Source organism: Sylvia atricapilla, chromosome 9 (assembly GCF_009819655.1).
Source record: "Sylvia atricapilla isolate bSylAtr1 chromosome 9, bSylAtr1.pri, whole genome shotgun sequence".
Classification (NCBI taxonomy): Eukaryota; Metazoa; Chordata; class Aves; order Passeriformes; family Sylviidae; genus Sylvia; species Sylvia atricapilla.
The window spans coordinates 28566496-28585205 of record NC_089148.1 but is presented as its reverse complement, the minus strand read 5'-3'; the positions used below and the strand labels follow the sequence as shown (position 1 = coordinate 28585205).

At 54.7% G+C, this 18710-nt stretch overlaps 3 protein-coding genes and 1 non-coding gene across 5 annotated transcripts in view; 3 read left to right on the top strand and 1 right to left on the bottom strand.

Annotated features, from left to right (window-relative positions):
• The first annotated feature begins 320 nt into the window (after positions 1–320).
• Positions 321–3885, top strand: BSND (barttin CLCNK type accessory subunit beta). The gene is made up of 4 exons (XM_066325575.1): positions 321–497; positions 1468–1547; positions 1899–2141; positions 2892–3885. The coding sequence occupies exons 1-4, from the start codon at positions 321–323 to the stop codon at positions 3157–3159; spliced, it is 768 nt and encodes a 255-aa protein (XP_066181672.1). The 3' UTR covers positions 3160–3885.
• A 1529-nt stretch (positions 3886–5414) lies between these two features.
• On the top strand, positions 5415–5485 carry TRNAG-CCC (transfer RNA glycine (anticodon CCC)). The gene has a single exon. It is a non-coding gene; the product is annotated as a tRNA-Gly (tRNA).
• A 2164-nt stretch (positions 5486–7649) lies between these two features.
• On the top strand, positions 7650–11607 carry PCSK9 (proprotein convertase subtilisin/kexin type 9). Its single transcript, XM_066325574.1, has 12 exons — positions 7650–7798; positions 7889–8074; positions 8158–8281; positions 8473–8606; positions 8965–9106; positions 9182–9378; positions 9494–9677; positions 9937–10107; positions 10338–10486; positions 10573–10738; positions 10951–11132; positions 11397–11607. Exons 1-12 carry the CDS (start codon positions 7661–7663, stop codon positions 11562–11564), a joined length of 1941 nt encoding a protein of 646 aa, XP_066181671.1. The 5' UTR covers positions 7650–7660; the 3' UTR covers positions 11565–11607.
• A 2647-nt stretch (positions 11608–14254) lies between these two features.
• The window catches only part of USP24 (ubiquitin specific peptidase 24), a 61888-nt gene continuing 57432 nt past the window's right edge, over positions 14255–18710 (bottom strand). For both annotated transcript variants that reach the window (XM_066325428.1, XM_066325429.1), the window contains 4 exons: positions 18372–18447; positions 17542–17628; positions 16966–17076; positions 14255–16810 (listed from right to left, as the gene is read on the bottom strand). In XM_066325428.1, coding sequence (XP_066181525.1) covers positions 16748–16810; positions 16966–17076; positions 17542–17628; positions 18372–18447 — 337 coding nt within the window. In that variant the 3' untranslated portion in view covers positions 14255–16747. The remainder of the gene's footprint in view (positions 16811–16965; positions 17077–17541; positions 17629–18371; positions 18448–18710) is intronic.

Sequence of the window (18710 nt, the reverse complement as noted above, 5' to 3'; positions counted from 1 at the left end):
AGCCGTGCTCCCCTGTCCCTTCCCCAGGCGTGGGGTCGGGCTGAGTGTGCCTGCAGGGAAGGTTACCCGGACACGTGCCGGGCGGCTCCACTGGAGTGTGAATGGCGGGGCAGTGTTTGCATTCATTACAAACCCATTAAAAACTGGCTGGCTCAGCCCTGGGCAGGACCAGCTCAACGTGCAGCCGATCCTCAGCTGCTGGCAGCTCTCTGGAGAGAGAAACCACTCCTTGCCTTACGCTGCAGGTGTGCTCAGCAGGCACAGGCGAACGGCGAGATTCCCAAAAAATCTCTCCTCCTGCCTCTCCCAACCCAGAGCCCATGGCGGAGGAGAAGACCTTCCGCTACGGGTTCATCATCCTGGGTTTCTTCCTGGTGATGGTGGGGATGTTCATCATGAGCGTGGAGAAGCCCCAGTATTACATCACCTTCTGTGTCCTGGGTGTCCTGCTCGTAGCCGTGGGCATCACATGGAGCATGTGCCAGTGCTACCCAAAGGTAGGAGCCTCCTCGCTGCTGAGCGCCTTGGGGGGCTGGAAAGCTCAGCTGGGTTTGGGGGGCTTTGGCTGCTGGGGATGTGCAGCCTCAGGCTGTGCCTCAGTTTCCTCAGGGGAAGCCAGCTGCAGCAGTCTGGAGGGGGAATTGCTGTTTTGGGAAGCTTGTGCCCTGCTGATGCCTGCAGGTTGTCTCCTGTCTCCTTCACCCTCTGCACAAGCCCTGAGCCTGGGGCTTTGCTTTCAAACAGGCAGCAGGGAATAATCCCAAGGAAGTAAACTTGTGATCATCTCTCCCATGCAGCCCCTCCCTCGGGGTCTGGGGCTTGACAGGCTCCCAGGACCTCCAAGAAGGGGCTGTGGTGGCCATGGAGGTCAGAGGGTCCCGGCCCCCCTGAGCCCAGCCCTCACCTGCCAGTCTCCTTGGCAGAGGACACTGCCTGCCCTGGGAAACAGGACTGGCAGAAAAGGGTTTTTTCCAAGGAGAGGGCATCTGTAGGACTGATCTGGGCACTGCTGGACGGCCTGTCAACAACCTGGCTGCCCTCCAGAATGTGGGGGAGCCACCTGAGGACCCAGGACCTGCTGGGAGCTCTGAGAGCAGCTGTGTTCTCTGGGGTTGGGGTGAAGCAGAATCCAGCTCCCCTCAAAGCTGAGCTCAGTCCCAGCTAGGATTGAGATGTGGCTTTGCCATGGTGCTCGAGCCTCAAGGATGGGCTTAAGGTGTGGTCCTTGACCACTGACCTCCTGTGTGGGCATTGGGACTCCTCACTGAGGCCAGGACTCTGCTGGATTCATTCATTCCCTATTGATTAAAAAAAAAAAATTCCAAGGAAAACATCCAAACGTGATGGGAAACACCCTAAACCCAGCTGAAGGGACACACTGGCCCTTTCCTCACTGTGAGGGCCGAGGGTCCCTGTGATGCCCAACCCCAGCCCAGCCCCTGGGCTCTGCCTCTCTTCTCCCCCCAGATAACCTTCATCCCTGCAGACCTGGAGACCCAGCGCTTCCTGGACCACAAAGCCATGGTGCTGCTACAGAAGGACACCAGGTGGGTCCCACAAGGGGGCCATGTGTGTGCCCTGAGGGCAGGGTCTGACACTGGGGACAGCTGCACCCACTGCAGCACAAAGTGCCAAGCAGGGATCGGGCTGGGAGAGGCAAGAGCTGCCTGAGCCCCACCAGGGCTGAGCCTGAGTGAGGCTGGGGGATGCAGAGCATCTGTTGGTGTTCCTGCAGGCATCCCCTGGCTCTGCTGCTGCTGTGGGCAGTGACACGGCCTTGGTGGCTTCTAAAGCCACTCCCTCAGGTGATGGAGCCCTGTGTGCACGTGCCTGAGCATCTCCCATCTCTATGGGGTCTAGATCTTCTCAGCACCCTGTTATCATCCCTTTGCCTGCAGCTTGATCACCCCCTGCCCCAACCAAGAGGCCACCAGCACCTACGAGAAGAGCTTGCCATCCTACGAGCAGATACAGAGGCAGGTGGTCAGCTCGGCTCCACCCCTACCCACGGCACAGCCCAGATCCCGCAGCTGCTCCCAGTCAGCCGTGCAGGCCAGAGCTGAGATCCACCGGGAGCTGGGTGGGGCTGGAGACCCCTCCCAGGATCTGGCACCTCTCCTGGAAAAAGGAGCTGGCAGCAGGTATGTGGTGCCTGCGGGGCCGGGGTGGCACTGCTGGGCTGTGGGGTGAAAATGGGGGGATCAGATCTCCAGTTTTGGGGGGAGGGAGAGGATGCAGAGGGGTTTTTGCAGAGGGGTTTTTGCTGCCCTCACAGCACTTGAGAGCACACCCTTGGCCCCACTGAAGCCAGGATAGTGTCTCAACCCACGAGGATTCTCTGAACCAAATTATTTCCCAGGAGGAAATTTAGACGGCCTTTGGCTGTAATTCGCATTTTGATGTTTGTGGTTTTGCACTTCATTTTATCGATATAAACAACATCCCTCACGAGAATAACCCCAAAGTTCCTGGTCAGACTTTGATAGAAATTAGATGCTCAGCACGTGACCCTCAAACCAGATGCCACATATGATGCCCAAGGATTGGTTTGGGAGGTCCCAAAGGGCTCTGCAGGTGATGGGGGTCACAGTCCGGGCTCGGGGTGTAGGACTTGTGTAGGACTTGCCAAAATGTAGCGACAGCTGGGATGAGTGCAGTGCTTTCTGTAGACTCAGGACATCCAAGGACAGCCACTGCTTCACCCCATGGGCAGCGGGAACCTGGCAGGCAGGTGTCCCCACAAAGGCAGGCACCGAGGGCTGGGACAGGGACACCCCAGGGCTCTCCAGCCTCCCATCAAGGGGACTGGTGATGCTGCCTGAGCAGCGCTCCAGCTCCGGGGGGACCGCAGCTCCTGGCCAGCCGCGTTTGGTGTGACTCTGTCCCCGCAGCCCCGCCCGGCCAGCCCCGGGGGATGCTCCGCTGGCCTCCCTGCTGGAGGAGATGGACACGCCATCGCTGGAGGGCTCAGTGCCCGGCAGCCCCACGCCACAGAGCCGGACCCTGCCCTCCTCTTCCCGCAGCCCGGCGGGGGGAGAGCATCCCCGGGCTCCTCGGAAAGGCGCCGGGGACGAGGAGGAGGATCTCTACTACGGGCTCCAGGAGGAGCCGGATGCTCTGCTCAAGGAGAGTGATGGACTTTTTGAGCCTGAAAACTGATTTCCTGGAAAGAATTGCCACTTGGCATGGACTTACCTCATGGAGGGGACACACAGGTCACAGCCTGGAGGAAAGGGGGCTGTCCCCAAAAGTGCAGTGGCCCCAGGCTCCTGCCTGCTCCTGTGCCATGCTGCACCGCTTGTGCACACCCAGCCACTCAGGGGGCTGTCATTTCCCCCAGACCCAAAGGGGGTACACCCAGCTCCTGAATTCAACAGAATATGGGACAAGGTCCCCTCCTCAAAGGCATTGGGATGAGCACAGAGAAGCTGCACTGAGCAAGATCTGGGCTAAATACTGTGCTTGGGAAGGGAAAGGATTGGCTGTGCTGTTTGGAACATGATTAGGTGTAGGTAGGTAAAATGTGCTCGGTGCAGGTGGGTTTTACCAGGCAGAGATGTCCTCTAAGTGTTTTTTCCTCTTACCCAAGCTCTGCTGAAATTAAAATTCGATGCTGAGTCTCCTGCAGCAGGCAGCCTTCGTATCTGCAGGCTGGGAGAAGGGTGATGGAGGTGGCAGATTGTGCTGTCCCCTACCTCCTGCACAAAATCCAGCTTCCAGCACTCTTGGGGACACAGGGAGGAAGACACAACTGAGCCAAAACCCTGGTGATGGCACTTGAAGTGGTGGCTTTGCACACTGTCTGCTGGGTCAGTGTCAACAGCTGCAGGTGGATTTGCACACTGGCACCCACCGTCCCCAAACTCTCTGTGAAGAATCAGTGTTTGTTCCAAACCACGTGGATGGATCTGAGCCTGGTTTGTCACCGTGACAGGGACAGCACAGGGGGTCCTCACAGCCTGTCTCCAGCACACAGAGATAGATGGCAGCGCTGGTGGGACCTTTGGCTGCTTGGGACTCTGGGGGTCTGTGGGGCTGAGCGTCCCCAGGGCAGCCAGGTTTGGGTCAAAGTGGATCATCAGCGGATCCAACAGCACCGGGATGCTGAGAGTCCCTTGCTCTGCTTTGGGAAAGCTGGGCTGGATCTGCCTGTGCCTGGCATGGCCCCAGGAGGCTTTGGGGGCACATGTCTGCTGGCAGAGGAGCACTTCAGCAAATTCCAGAGGGTCACAGAGCTGAGTTGGAAAGGAACTTAAAATTCCTGCAGTTTTTTCCCCCAAGTGGGCGAATGCTGTCCTCCAGCACCTGAGGGGTGGGGGGGAGCACGAGAGCCCTGGAAGGATGTTCCTGTGCTCCCCTGCCACCCAGGGAGTGCTTTGCTGGTTCAGTGCAGGGTGTAGCTGAGGAATCACAGCCCTGTGACATCCCTGCTATTTTTCCTGCACCCTTCACTCACCTTGGTGTCACCAAAGCAGCCAGGGAGAAGGGCGGGGAGCACTTACGTACTGGAAGTGTTTATGGCCAACAGGAGGGTGGGGAATGAAGGCTCCAGTGTTGGCTAAACACTGCCACAGGACTGTGGGACGCTCTCCAGGAGGAAGGATTCCCAGATTGATTGGATGTACCCAGCTCCTGCCTGTCCTTCCCAGTTTGGGGGAGTGTGGTGGCTCTGGGAACGCTGCTCAGATGGAGCCATGTCTCACTGAGTTTCAGAGGGTGGCTGGGGCAGGATGTCACTCTGGGACATTAAAGGAAGACCATCTTGTTCTAAGCCCCCTGCCATGGGCAGGGACACCTTCCACTAGACCAGGTTGCTCCAGGGCCCATCCAACCGGCCTTGAATGTTCCCAAGGATGAGACATCCACAGCTTCCCTGGGAAAACTGGGCCAGGCCTCCATAGTCCCTCCCTGCTCTCCTGCAGTCTCTGTATGGAAGGGGCTCTAAGGTCTCTCTGGAGCTTTCTCTTCTCCAGGCTGAACACTCTCAGAATTTCCTCACGGAAGAGATTCCTACCTCATGGCTTGGGCACTCACTTTCATTCTGGCAAAAGAAATTTCTCCAGGCAGAGGCATGGAAAGGGGCTGACACGGGGCCCGGAGACCCTCTCCCCCCCGGAAACCAGCTGGATGTTCATCCCCCATCCCTGGCACAGCATCCTTGAGCCGACTCCAAAGCTCCCGCGCCGGCCAAGGTTAAACATTGTGGGAATGGGGACATTCCTGCATGGCATTAAGCTCGGCCAGCAGCCCCGGGTTTGCTCAGCTGGCGCAGGGGGGGCACCGCCCGCCCGCCGCCCACGCGTGTCACCATCCCCTGGGAGCCGGGGGACGGGGGAAGGGGCTGGCGGTGTCACCCAGGCGGGACGGGGTCGGGCCCCAGCCCTTGGTGGCCCGCGGGATGCGGTGACACCGGAGCACCAGTGGTGTAGTGGTATCATGCAAGATTCCCATTCTTGCGACCCGGGTTCGATTCCCGGCTGGTGCAGGGTCAAGTTTCACGGAGGTGTGGTTCTTACCTCATCAAAGGTTTCCCAAAGTTCAGGGGAAACCATTGTTTTACCGGCGAGATGCTCGGCGCAGCGCACCCAGCCCTGTGCCCGCACCTCCCGGAGCCCCATCTCTTCCCGGAGGGGCGGCAGCAGGGATGTTGGAATGCTCCCGCTGTGCTGAGGTCATCGCCAATGCCTCCTCTGCTCTCTCATTCCTCCCCCCTCAACAGCAGCCCCTTTTTTACACAGACACACACTCTGAGATCCCCGCAGGGAGCCAGGACCAAACCAGAGCTCTCCTGTACAAGGTGAAAAATTTAGGCTATTTAGGAATAATTTCTCAATGATAATAATAATAAAAATACCCTTTCTGCAGATACGCACTCCTGGAGTGTGGGAGCTGGGCCAGATCCCTTCCCAGGCACTGGGGCTGGATGTTCGTGCCGAGACCTCCATGGGTTCCTCAGGACGTGGGGGTGCACGTGGAACTGGGGGGGCCTTGGTCACCCCCTCCCTCCTCTTTGGGCTCCTTCCATCCTTCCCTGGGACACAGATTGTCCCCTGTGCAAAAATGGAGGGAAAGGCAGCAGGGAGAGGGAGACTGTCCCCCTTGAGACAGGGTCCCCCCGTGCTCAGCTGTCTCAGAAGCCTCCTGAGGCTCCAGTGGCGCGTTGTGGGACTTAGTGGGACAGAGGAAGCTGAGCCAAAAATCGGGAGTGAGACTTGTCCCCGTGATCAGTGTCCTGTCCACTCAGCTGTCTGCAGAGTGGTGACAAGCAGCATCTGGTGTCCCTGCAGTTACCTGAACCGGAGTTCAGGCACTCACATGAGTTCTCGTTAAAAAAAAAAATCAACATTTCCCATACAAACTGTTCACATCCATATTAGACACACACATCCATGTAAACCATGCACATCCTTATAAAACATACACACCTACATAAAACATTCATGTCCATGCAAACCATACACATAATTATAAAACATGTTCATCCATTTAACACATATACATGCATACAAACCACACACATGGATATAAAACATATGTATGCATACAAACCACACACATGCATATAAAATATATATATGCATGCAAACCGTACACACGATTATGACGTACACCCATGTAGAACATATATTCAGATGAACCATTCGCATCCACAGGAAACACACACATCTGTATAAAACATGTGCATTGATATAAACAGATAACCTCTGAGGAGATTATAAATAACCAGTCGAAACACAAATATATTCCTATTTCCCTGGAAAGCCGGGAGCGGGGACGGGGTTTGCCGAAGGTCACTGGGGATGTGGGGCAGTGTGGGATCTCGATGCTGCGGGAGGGCAGGGGTGGGGAAGCGCCTATATCATCCCCCAAAAAGAGCATTTGCGATGAGTGACGACTCTGTAAAAAAATGCCCAAACAGGATTAGAGGATTTCACGGGAATTTATTCGTGGAGTGAGGCAGTAGGAGGCACATTAAAGCTTTCAGCCCTTTCTGAAAACAGTCCTTGAGCGGCTGCGCTTTGCTCGCCAGAGCCCCCAGCGATCCGCCGGGACTCGGGGTGAGCAGCGGCCCCATTTGCCCTTTCCCCGCGGCCCCACCGCCCCGCGCCCCTTCCCGCGGCCCCGTTAATGCCGGTGGGGCCAGCGGACGTGGCGTGATCCCCGCCCCGCTGCGCTGAGCCCCGGCCAGACGGGCAGAGCCGCCGCTGCGCTCCGGGACCTGCCATCCGCGGGTGCGCTCCGGGACCTCAGATCTGGGGGTGCGCTCCGGGATCTCAGATCCGCGGGTGTGCGCTCCGGGATCTCAGATCTGGGGGTGCGCTCCGGGACCTGCCATCCGCGGGTGCGCTCCGGGATCTGCGCGGGTGCGCTCCGGGACCTCAGATCTGGGAGTGCGCTCCGGGCCATCAGACCCGCGGGTGCGCTCCGGGACCTGCGCGGGTGCGCTCCGCGGCTGCTCTCCGGGCCATCGGCTCCGCCTGTGCGCTCCTGCCCCTGCGCTCCGCGGGTGAGCTCCGGCCCCTCGGCTCCGCTCCCGCTCCCCAGTGCCGCTCCTGCCCTTCGGCTACGTCCCGGCCGCTCGGCGGTCGCGCAGAGGGTCCCCGCCGGTGCCGACCCCGAGGCTCCCGGCGTCTCCCGGCGCTGCCCGTCGGGGAGCGGGATGTCCCCGCGGGCGCTGGAGCTGGCGCTGGTGCTGGCGCTGGCGGAGTTGGTTCTGGCCCTGGGGGCGGCCGAGGAAGGGGAAGCCGCCGTCGGGGCCGCCCCTCCGGGACCCGCAGCTTTCCATCGCGCCGCCAAGGTGAGGAGATTGGGGTGGGGCGACAGCCAGGCTCCTCTGTGTGTGTGTGTGTGTGTCCCCGACCCCGGCCGGCTGCTCGTGTCCCCGCAGGCGTCGTGGCGGCTGCCCGGGCGCTACGTGGTGATGCTGCGGGCGGGCGGCGAGGCCGAGGTGCGAGGCACGGCCCGGCGGCTGCAGGCCCGGGCGGCTCGGCGGGGACACCTGGCCGAGCTGCTGCACGTCTTCCACCTCCTGCCCGCCCTCCTGGTGAGGATGAGCAGCGACGTCCTGGACACGGTACGTGGAGAGGAGGACAGGGTCGTGGCAGGGGGCAATAGCAGCAGGGGACAGGAAACAGGAGCTTTGTGTCCTCCCCGCAGGCGCTGAAGCTGCCGCACGTGAAGTACATCGAGGAGGACGCCTACGTCTTTGCCCAGAGCGTTCCCTGGAACCTGGGCAGGATCGTGCGGCCACAGCCCAGCTCAGGCGCCTACAGCCCTCCCAGTAAGCGCTGCGGTGTGTGAGGGGTGAGACTCCTTGAGGAAGAGTCAGGTCCCCTCTCCTTAACTTGAGGAATGGGAATATTCCTCTGCCCCATGGTGCTGCGGGTCCGCAGCTGCACTTCGGGAGCAACCCGAGTGGCCTGTGCCGACCGTGGTGGTGGTTACCTTCCTCCCCTGCTGCATCCCTGGCAGATAAAGGTGACCTGGCCGAGATCTACCTGCTGGACAGCAGCGTGCAGAGCACCCACCGGGAGATCGAGGGCAGGGTGACTGTGACTGGCTTCGAGAGCATCCCCGAGGAGGATGGCACCCGCTTCCACAGACAGGTGAGTCCTGAGCTGCCACGTGCTGCATCCTGGCCAGAGCACTCCCCTGCAACCACCAAATCCTGGCCAGGCTCGTGAGGCTTTCCGGGACAAGGGAGACACTTGGCCGGGACCAAAATGCTGAGCAGGACGGGCAACAGGAGCTGTGGTCCTTGGGGATATTGGGACCCTAAAGGTGGCTGGTTTGGAGATAGGGCTGATTGGGCAGGGCTTCTTTCTAGGAAAGTGTTTTGGGTAAGCACGGGTATGTGTCAGGTACGAGGGGATCAAGATGGGAAGTGGTGGGAGGGGTGCTGTGGGATTGCAAACCTCCTTTGGTGCAACGGGCTGGCACATGAAACTGCGGTGCCTGTGGCAGGCCAGCAGGTGTGACAGCCACGGGACACACGTGGCCGGGGTGCTGAGCGGCCGCGACGCCGGCGTGGCCACGGGCGCCAGCATCCGCAGCCTCCGAGTGCTGAACTGCCAGGGGAAGGGCACCGTCAGCGGGACCCTCATGGGTGAGTGACCCCGCGTCCCGGAGAGGAGCAGGATCCCTCCCGGAGCTTCCTGCCATGGTGTCTTGTCCCTGCCAGCCCTGGAGTTCATCAGGAGGACGCTGGAGGCTCGGCCGAGCGCGCCGCGGGTGGTGCTGCTGCCCTTGGCCGGCGCTCACAGCCCGGCGCTGAACGCGGGCTGCCGGCGGATGGCGCGGACCGGAGCCGTGCTGGTGGCCGCCGCCGGCAACTACAAGGACGACGCCTGCCTCTACTCGCCGGCCTCCGAGCCCGAGGTACGGGCTGGGGGGGACCCTTGAGGGTTGGGTGCCACCTCATCCCCTCCAGCTTCGGCTCAGCGGAGTGAGGCTGGGCGTGCCATCCCCACTGATGGGGATGTCTGACTGTCAGGTCATCACGGTCGGTGCCACAGACAGCGAGGACCAGCCCGCCTCCATCGGCACCCTGGGCACCAACTTTGGCCGCTGCGTGGACCTGTTTGCCCCTGGGGACGACATCATCGGAGCCTCCAGCGACTGCAGCACGTGTTTCACGGCGCAGAGCGGGACGTCGCAGGCGGCCGCGCATGTGGCAGGCGAGCTGCGCTTTGAGGGGCAGGGAGGGCTGGCCCCTGCGCTCGCTGCTGCCGGCACAGGGCTTCAGGCGAGCCGGAGCCGGGGGCATTTTTGTGTTTGCCCGGGTTTGGTTTGTCTCGTTCGGGCGCTCCCGCAGTGCGGGCGATGGGCTGCAGAGATGCCTCCCGCCGTGTGTCTGGAGCTGCGCCGCCCATGCGAGCGGCGTGTAGGCGGCTGTGTCCCCTCGGGTTCTCACTGCGGCCTCCCGGGCTCTCGCAGGCATCGCTGCCGTGCTGCTCAGCGCCCAGCCCCGGCTGAGCCCGGCCGAGCTCCGGCAGCGCCTCCTGCACTTCTCCGCCAAGGGCGCCGTGCACACGGCGTGGTTCCCGGAGGAGCAGCGCCTCCAGACACCCAGCAGCGTGGCCGGGCTGCCCACCCCGGGCCGAGCAGGTGAGGACCTCGCTGCCCGCCCGGTGCTCGGCAGAGCTCTGCCCTTACCGGGAAAGAAGTGCTGTGGTGAAATCACGGCGTGTGGGCAGGGAATGTCCCCCGGGCTGTGCCGGGGACGGCTGAGCCTGGGCGGAGATGGATGGGTGGCGTGGGCGCTGGGTGACCCTGTGGGTGACACCGTGGGTGACACTGTGGGTGTCCCCGCCGCTGACACCCCGGCCCGGTGGCAGAGGAGCAGCTGCTGTGCCGCTCGGTGTGGTCGGCTCGCTCGGGGCCGGTGCGGTCCGGCACGGCCGTGGCTCGCTGCGCCAGCACCGAGGAGATGCTCAGCTGCTCCAGCTTCTCCCGCAGCGGCGACCGGCTGGGGGAGCACATGGAGGTGAGCAGAGCGTGCGGGGACAGAGGCGCTGGTGTCCCCAGCCCCCCGAGGCCCCGGTGACTGTGCCGTGCTGTCCCCATCCCCAGGACGAGGACGGGCAGAAGCGGTGCGTGGCCCACAGCGCTTCCCGGGGCCGGGGGGTTTATGCCATCGCCAGGTGCTGCACGTGGCCCAGGGCTGAATGCCAGATCCAGGCCGGCTCCTCGGCGGCCCAAGGGGCCGAGTGCTCCCCAGGACACCACCTGCTGACCGGTAACACCCAACACACGCGGTTACACAGCTTTGAGCCTGATGGACCGGGGTGTTTCTTCCAGAAAACCTCCGGGATCCGGGGGTAAAAGGGTGGGTGTGTTTGCTGTGTGCATGGAGGGGGAAGGCTCAGGGCTCTCTCGGGACTTCCTTGGCAGCAGTGTGTGCGCTGGGATGCTGCTGCCCTGTGCCCATGTCCCCTCTCCCCCGGGCAGGCTGCAGTTTCCACTCCCCATCCGTGGTGCCGGGTGCCGGTGGCAGGCCCGAGGTGGGGCCGGGGAGGGGACCCAGCCGCTGTGCCAGCAGGACAGAGGCGATGGCACACGCCTTGTGCTGCCCCACTGCCAGCCTCGAGTGCCAGCTGAAGGAGCACATGGCCCTGGAACCCGAGGAGAAGGTAGGGATGGGCCAAGCTCCTCTGCCGTGGTGTTGTCTTTGTCTCTGCCTGTCCCTCTGCCACCCCGATGGGTTTTGGGTTGGCTTCAGCCCATTGTGGCTGTGTCAACCCCGGCCTTCAGTGCTGTCCCCACCTGCAATGGGACACCCCATCCAGCTGGGTGACAGCAGCCACCTCACCCTGAACTGTGGGGACATGAGCGACGGCCAGGCCCCTGGCCCTTTGCTGACCCAATGGATGATGGTGACGTCTCCTCCCCATTAGGTGACAGTGTCCTGCGATGCTGGCTGGACGCTGACGGGCTGTAACACCCTTTCCCAGAGCCCTGGCTCCATGGGAGCCTATGCCATGGACAATTCCTGTGTGGCAGCTGCTGGCCCTGGCAGCAGCTCGGCCGTGGCCATCGCCATCTGCTGCCGGAGGCGGCAGTAGGGACAGCCTGGGCTGGAGAGGGGTTCCTGTGGCACGGCAGGGATGGAGGGAGGCTGGAGAGGGGTTCCTGTGGCACGGCAGGGATGGAGGGAGGCTGGAGAGGGGTTCCTGTGGCACAGCAGGGATGGAGGCTTTGCTGGACCCGTGTGTGCCTGGCTCAATGCCTTCCCAGGGTTTCCAGAACAATCCATGCTCCATGCAGCTGATGACCTCCACACTTGGGCTGCCGTGCTGGTGGGGGAAGAACTTGTCTGTCCCTCTCACACAATGGGGTCAGAATCTGTGTGAGATCCAGGGTGGCTCTGCAAGAGCTCTCCAAGCATCCCCCACGCAGCTGGAGCCCTGTCCCTTCACTGGAGTCATCCCAGCATCCTTTCCCTGCCATGCACCGGGTCCTTCCTATAAACACCTTGACAGAATGAGCCGTGGTGTTGTCACCCAGTACAGGAAAAATCCACCACCTTTAAAAAGAAAAAAGTGTTGTGAGGATTGCTCCTTCCTTTCCTGGTTAGTTGCTCATTAGTTGTCAGCTAATGCTGCTTAGCACCTGGAAAATCTTAGTTTAGCCATTTTTGGCCAGTTTTATAATTGCCTAATCGTATTCCTGTGAGACTTCTTTACTTTTGAGTCAAGTGTAAGGGCTGCAGTTTAAACAGCCTGCTTGGTTAATTAGATTTTTATCTGCGTTGCTACAGTCAGCTACTGCTTCATTAGGGCTTTTTTTTTCGTTAAGTCAAAGTTAATGATCTGCTGGTGTTATGTGTTAACAGTTTCAGGTCTTTCCAAGACACATAGAACTGTAGGAGGCTGTAATTCCTTGAAAAAAAAAAATAGAATTAAAAAAAAGCTTTCATAGCACCTTCGTTTTTACATTTGTACCTTAAATATTTATTTGCAGTTTTATAAACGAACCTTTTATAAACGTCTTTTTAAAATAAAATTCATAGACCTGTGCTCTTGTGATCCATTGTCTGGTTTCATAGACATCCCCTGGGGAGCTGGTCTGGAAGAGGGAAGGAGGACCCATCCAGCAGGGATTTTGCTCCTCCAAAGAGCTCTGCTTTGTTAGCGAGCATCCCCAGGCCCCCACGTCGGATCTGACCCCTGCCTGGGATCCAAGGTGCTCCCAGATGACAACTGGCACCTTTGGAAGTTGGCACAGACAGCACAGGCACCCGGGCCCACAGCTGGGTTGTGCTCTGGGACCGTGCTGTCCACACACACACACACAAGACCAGAAGTTTGTTTTAACAACAGTGGTGCGGGGCAAGAGCTTCCAGTTATGGAAACAAACACCAGCCAGCTTTGGGAATGTGCCCTTGAACTTGGGTTGCTGTTACTCCTTCACTTGGGAAGGGTGGAGCCCCAGGAAGGAGATAAAGCTTGGTTCAGAGAAATGCCAACAGCAGGGAAAGGCTGAGAAGCACCAGAAGCCACCAAAGCTGGGTCTCACTTTTCTCTCAGTGTTTAGAAGCCTCCTCGTACTACAATATAGAATTTTTGTGGTGTTATCTGAGGACAGATTTAAAAAAAAAAAAAAAAGCAGTTTAATAGCACAAGCTCCAGGTTAACCTGTCAGACTTGGCTGGGTTGGGAGTTTTTCCCAATCAAAAGGCCCCCTGCAGCTCTGTTAGTCTGGCTTTAATTGGCAAGAGAAGACAAACCCTTTGCACAAAACACCACTTTGAAAGGTTGAAACTAATTCTAACTTGTTAACTAAAGCTGGCAAAAGCCCAACCCTAATCTAAACATGTAATTATATAACCTGGACATAATTACAGCCCATAATTTCATCATCTGGAACCTGAATTTTGCACAAAGAGGCAGAAAAGAAAAAGGGATGTCAGCTTGAGAGCTCCTGGACAGCTCTGACACAGAGGGTGATTTTTCAGCACACTCCTTGGGCTGTCACCTCTCAAAACACACATCAGGATTTCAGCTCTGCTGCCTTCCCTGTGAGAGGGGAGGATCCTGCACAAGGTGTGAGCATATTCCACGCCTGATAAGCCAGGCAGAGCTTCCCCAGCTCCCTTCAAGCCTTCATCAGCCTGGTGGAAGGAAACAACATTAAAAGATTAGCCTTTGCTTTGTGCCTTGTGCGTGGGTAGGCGGAAAAGCTTCTCACATTCAGGAGAGCAGGGCTGATCTCAGGGACACTGATCCCAGTCCTGGCAGCAGTTTGCAATGCCCAGTCCACGCTCCCAGGACCAGCAGGGGAGAGCGGAGGCTGGGTCAGGCTGGAAAAGTGCAAGTCCTTGTCCTCAGAGCAGGGGACAGAGTGGGGATGGCCCTGGCTGGAGCTCCTGGTTCCCAAATCAGTGAGCAATGAACACCAGCTCCGTGTGCACCTCTTGCCCCTGTGGGAGGCAGGATGAATTCACACCCAGCTCGCCCACAAATCTTGGATCTGACACATAAAATCCGCTCTAATCCGCCACTGTGAGCCTGGCCAGGGTAAATCACTCTGCTGAGGGCAGCAGGAGCTGCACAGAGGTACAGATGTGACAGTGCCCCTGCACATGCCGTGGCATAAGGATATACAGCAGGGCAGCTCCAGGGCCACTCGGCTGCTTCCACTGAGTCTGGACAGGAGCCAAAATAGCAACCAGGCCACCCCAAGGAGGTTCAGAATAAGAGGATCAACAAGACAAGAGTGTAGCAGTGTGTGCACAGTCTAAAGATTACACTAGTTTTCTGTGAAAGGAATAACTTTATTCCATTGACCAGGAATCCCAAGACTGTTCATCAAGACTGCCTATTTTTCCAGTGCCAAATGTCTACGCGTTAATTGGACAATATCTCCCCGAGTGCTCACAGGCAGGCTGTGGCTGCTCCTCACTGAACATTTTGTAAGCTGTATAAAAACATTTTCATCCAAAAAGATTGGCAGTAAAAATTACAACATATAAATGCATCACAATTTACACAAAAACTAGTTTTGTTTTGTTTTTGTTCTTTCACCTTTTTTTTCCTTTTTTTTTTTTTTTTTTTTGTTGAACTCTATTTTCCAAAAAAATAATCTTCAGCAGGTTCAAATGACAGCAGCTGGAAACAAAAAATAAGTGACTGAGTATCATCTTATTGCAAATTATAACCACTGACTTTGTACAAGCGTGAGCAGAACCGTGAAAAAGCTTGTATTGGTTTCAAGTACACAGTGGTGATGGGCCATCCTGCTGCAATTCCCACCAATGCTTCCCTGGGCCTGAGGCTGTCGAGGATGTTGTTTCCATAGGAAATAACAGGAACCTGAAGTGACAAGTGGTGCCAACCCACAGGAACACGACCAGCTTCTCCCATCACCAACACCGCTGTGTACTGACTCCTTGGGAAGATTCATGACCCATTGCCAAAGCTGCTGGGGGGAAGGAAAGGGGGGTGTCCATAAGAAATGATTAGCTCGAAATTAATGTATAACATCCCAGCACATCATCAGAAACATTTATAAAATGCTGCCTCTGCCGTGTGTGTGTTTAAAGACATTGTTTGGGAAAAGGGAAGTGAGAGATTCCCTACGGTGCTCCCCCTGCAGCCCGTGCTGCTGGCTCTCCTAGCCCACAATAAATTATAAAGCTGTACAGCTGACATCACAGCCCATGCTTACTTCCAACAGTGAAATGACTGGTTACTTTCAATATTAGTGCACAACAGTGAAAAGCTGTCTGCTGCTCCGTGTTTTGGCAGCAGAGTGTGAAAAGAAACAAACCAACACAAAAAAAAAAAAAAAAAAAAAAAAAAAAAAAAAAAAAAAAAAAGGCACTTTTTGGCTGGTTGTGCCTTTAACTTGGCAAATTTGTCTGTTCTGGAGGTACCCAGGCACTCCTTAAGATGTCCCCCGTTTCTGTGCATGTTTGTTTCTATAAATCTTTTTTTTAAAGTAAGGCAGAATCCATAAATAAAGGCAAAAAGCAGTGCAGGAAATGTGACAAACACAAAATGTACAAAAGATGAAGTTAGTTGGCACAAAAGAAGCTTGAATCCAGAGCCAGAAATCACTGAACTGCACTTGACATAGAAAACAAAACTCTGCTCAAATCATCCCAACTGGTTTCCAGTTATTTGTGAGCAAATTAAAAGAGCTGTGATATTTTAAGTGCTGCCTGGTCAAGTGAAAATACAAACAAAGCCAATTCTTTCTTTCCCTGCGTTAAAATTGCTATAAAATCTGCACAACAGTGTTCCCAGCTCACTCAAGGAATTATTCATCATATACAACCAATACCAACTTTCTCAGTATTTTCAAAGCATAAGCAAGTGATTGCAGATCCATGATTGAGACTACATTTTATTCAATATGTCTCCAAAGGTTAAAAAAAATTTAATGAGTCAAACTGCAACAGAGTTCCGTCTTAAAGTGCTTTTTTTCTTTTCAACTACTCATTAACTTTTTTTTTTTTTTTTTTTTAAAATTCACCAACATCCTTGAATAATAAATGCTTTCATACCTAGAGAACAAAGCTTTTCTTTTACTGCCCTTCCCAGCTGTCTGAAGGGTTTTTTTGGAAGGGTACAGGGAAAGATGACTCACTCCAGAGCTCCTTCACCAAATCATTCTGGAAGGAATCACTCTTCTTACAGAGCAATCCTGCTGATCTTCCTCATCAAGAGCTTTACAAATTAGCAGGGAGACATATTAAATACAGAAGTCCTTATGTAAACCCATTCTTTAACTAATATTTTACAATGAAATGTAAGTCATCACACATCTTTACAGAAATTTTCAGAAAGATCAAAAATTTGCCCTCCATACATAAGGGCAGTCTGTTTCCTTTTTTTTTTTTTTCCTGTATAAAAACCAAAAGAATTTTTTTTTTTTTGCAGCATCACAGAAAAGCAACAGTTTTACATTCACTCATTTAATGTTCACATAAAAATTCAACCACTAGCGTTTGTGTATTTGATAAAATCTTCTTGACAAACTCGGTTTCGGTGTTTTGGACTGTCACAAAGCTACTGCAGGTGAAGATGCAGTTTTCTAGAGCATCTGTTGATCTGAAGCCTTCGTGGCTAAAAAAATGCTTTTATCTCTCAGGGAAACAACCTCCTCCAGCATCTCCTCTGGTCCTGTCAAGCCACTGCTTCCCCCAGACTTCCAATGGCATAAGCAACACGACTCCAGTTCCAGCAGGGACCAGGCATTGAATGTTTGAGTTGGTTCTTGAGTTCTCTCAGGGATCTCTCCTCTAAGGGTCAACATCATCAAGGTCACTTTTAGGCTCCCCAATCATCATAGGAGACTCTGAGCCCTTTCAAACACACAAAGGAAGGGAAGGGAAGGACACAGTTACTTTTGTAAGATGCACAGTTGTTGTGTGGGTGGTCAGTGATGGTTCTGACCCGAGCCCCAGGGACCAGCTGTCCCACAGAGCCATACCAGAGGGTAAATCTGCCCTTCTTTTACCTGCTGCAGGTGCCTCTCTCCATTCTCATTGGCAGGGCTGCTTTCTGACCCATTGCTGCTTCCAGACTGATCCTTCTCATTCAGCAGGGCTGTGGCATAGGCCAGAGTGTCCTGAGTTGGAAACAATCCAAGAGAGTGTCAGGGCTCGTGGTGATCCCTCCATTTCACAATTATTGTTTTTTAAAATTTTTACTGTTTTATTATTATTGTTTTAAAACAATAATAGCTGCTGTAGTGAGACACAGGTAATTGTGAATATTCATTAATATCACTCAAGGGTTAATTTTTTTTTCAGGAACAAACCACAGGGTCTGAGATTCTAAAGGAAAAACAGTCTGGAAGTGCACTGAAAAATCAATCACAGAATCATTTAAGGTTGGAAAAGACCTTTTAAGATCATCAAGTCCAACTGCCAAACCAGCAGCACCACCACATTCATCACTAACCCACGGCCTCAAGTGCTGTATCTACATATTTTTTGAACAATGGGATGGTGACTAAAGCTGCCAAATCCAAAGATGCTTCCAAGAAAAGAAGTAAGCAGGTTTAACATCCTCTGCCAGGACTGACACATACCTGTGCTGAAATAGTTCTCTGGAAGGTTTTTGCAGTGGATGTTTCATTGGACACGTTACTCTGGGGAGCCCAGTAATGTTCAGACATCTACATAAAAAAGCCAAGAAAGCCATAAATTTGCCATTTGATTTTGACTTGTTTAAAGCCTCAACCATTTGTGACAGTGGGTGAACTAAGACTAGAACAAGCTTCCTGAACCCTCTGGCAGCAAACTGGAGATCTGGAGCACAGAACACTTTAAATGCAGCCACAAAAGTTATTGTACCTCAGCTGAAAACCAGTACCCAGCTTCTGCTGAGCTCCAAGTTTCCTAAGTGTCCTTGGATATTTATGAAAGATCTGTTGGCCAAACTATGTTGAGTTTAGAGGGAAGAAGGAACACTACACGTGTGGGAGAGGAAAAGCTGTATCAGTCAGCAGCTGTGCTTTGTGCAAAGCTGTGATGATTCTGTAAGGAATTCAATAATTTAAACATTCTCCTGCACCAACACTGGTGCAAATCCACTAGGCAATGGAAAACTGCTTTTTAAAAAAAAACCTGAAGCCATCCAACACGAATACAGTGGCACTGAAAGCTTCCCACATGCCAAAGAATAAGCACTGCAACCATTCACACTTGGTTTTATTCACTGTAAATGCATTTATGCCTGAAACACATGGGGGGCTACTGAAGTTCTGGCATTCCATCAGATTTAGCTGCATCCAAGTAATCCTTGTAAAAAATAAAGTAGCTTGTATTTTGTCTTAAGAGCCATCTCAGAGGATGGAGATTTTCCATCTGTGATTATTGTTGTAAACAAGTGACAATTCCTCTGTTACAGCCAAATTACCTTTTTCTGTAGCCACTGCACAGCCCAACTCCAGTGGTGGGAATTCTCCTTGAAGTAATCTTTTGCAGTAGGGCACCTTGGGAATTGAAATTATATTCATTAGTCAGGAACAAGGTATTCTGGCCAACACAAAAAACCCACAAAGACTCCTCTCTCTTTGCACTGCTGCCCTCTGTGTGCACTGTTATCACTGCAAACTGACTTAAACTCTACAGCTCTGCTGTTAATTGACTTTGCAAGAGCAATAATGCCTAGTAAAATTTACTCAAAGCAGCCTACCCCACAGGTTCACATATATTTCAGAATTATGCTTTATCGGGACATATGCCAAGTTCTAAA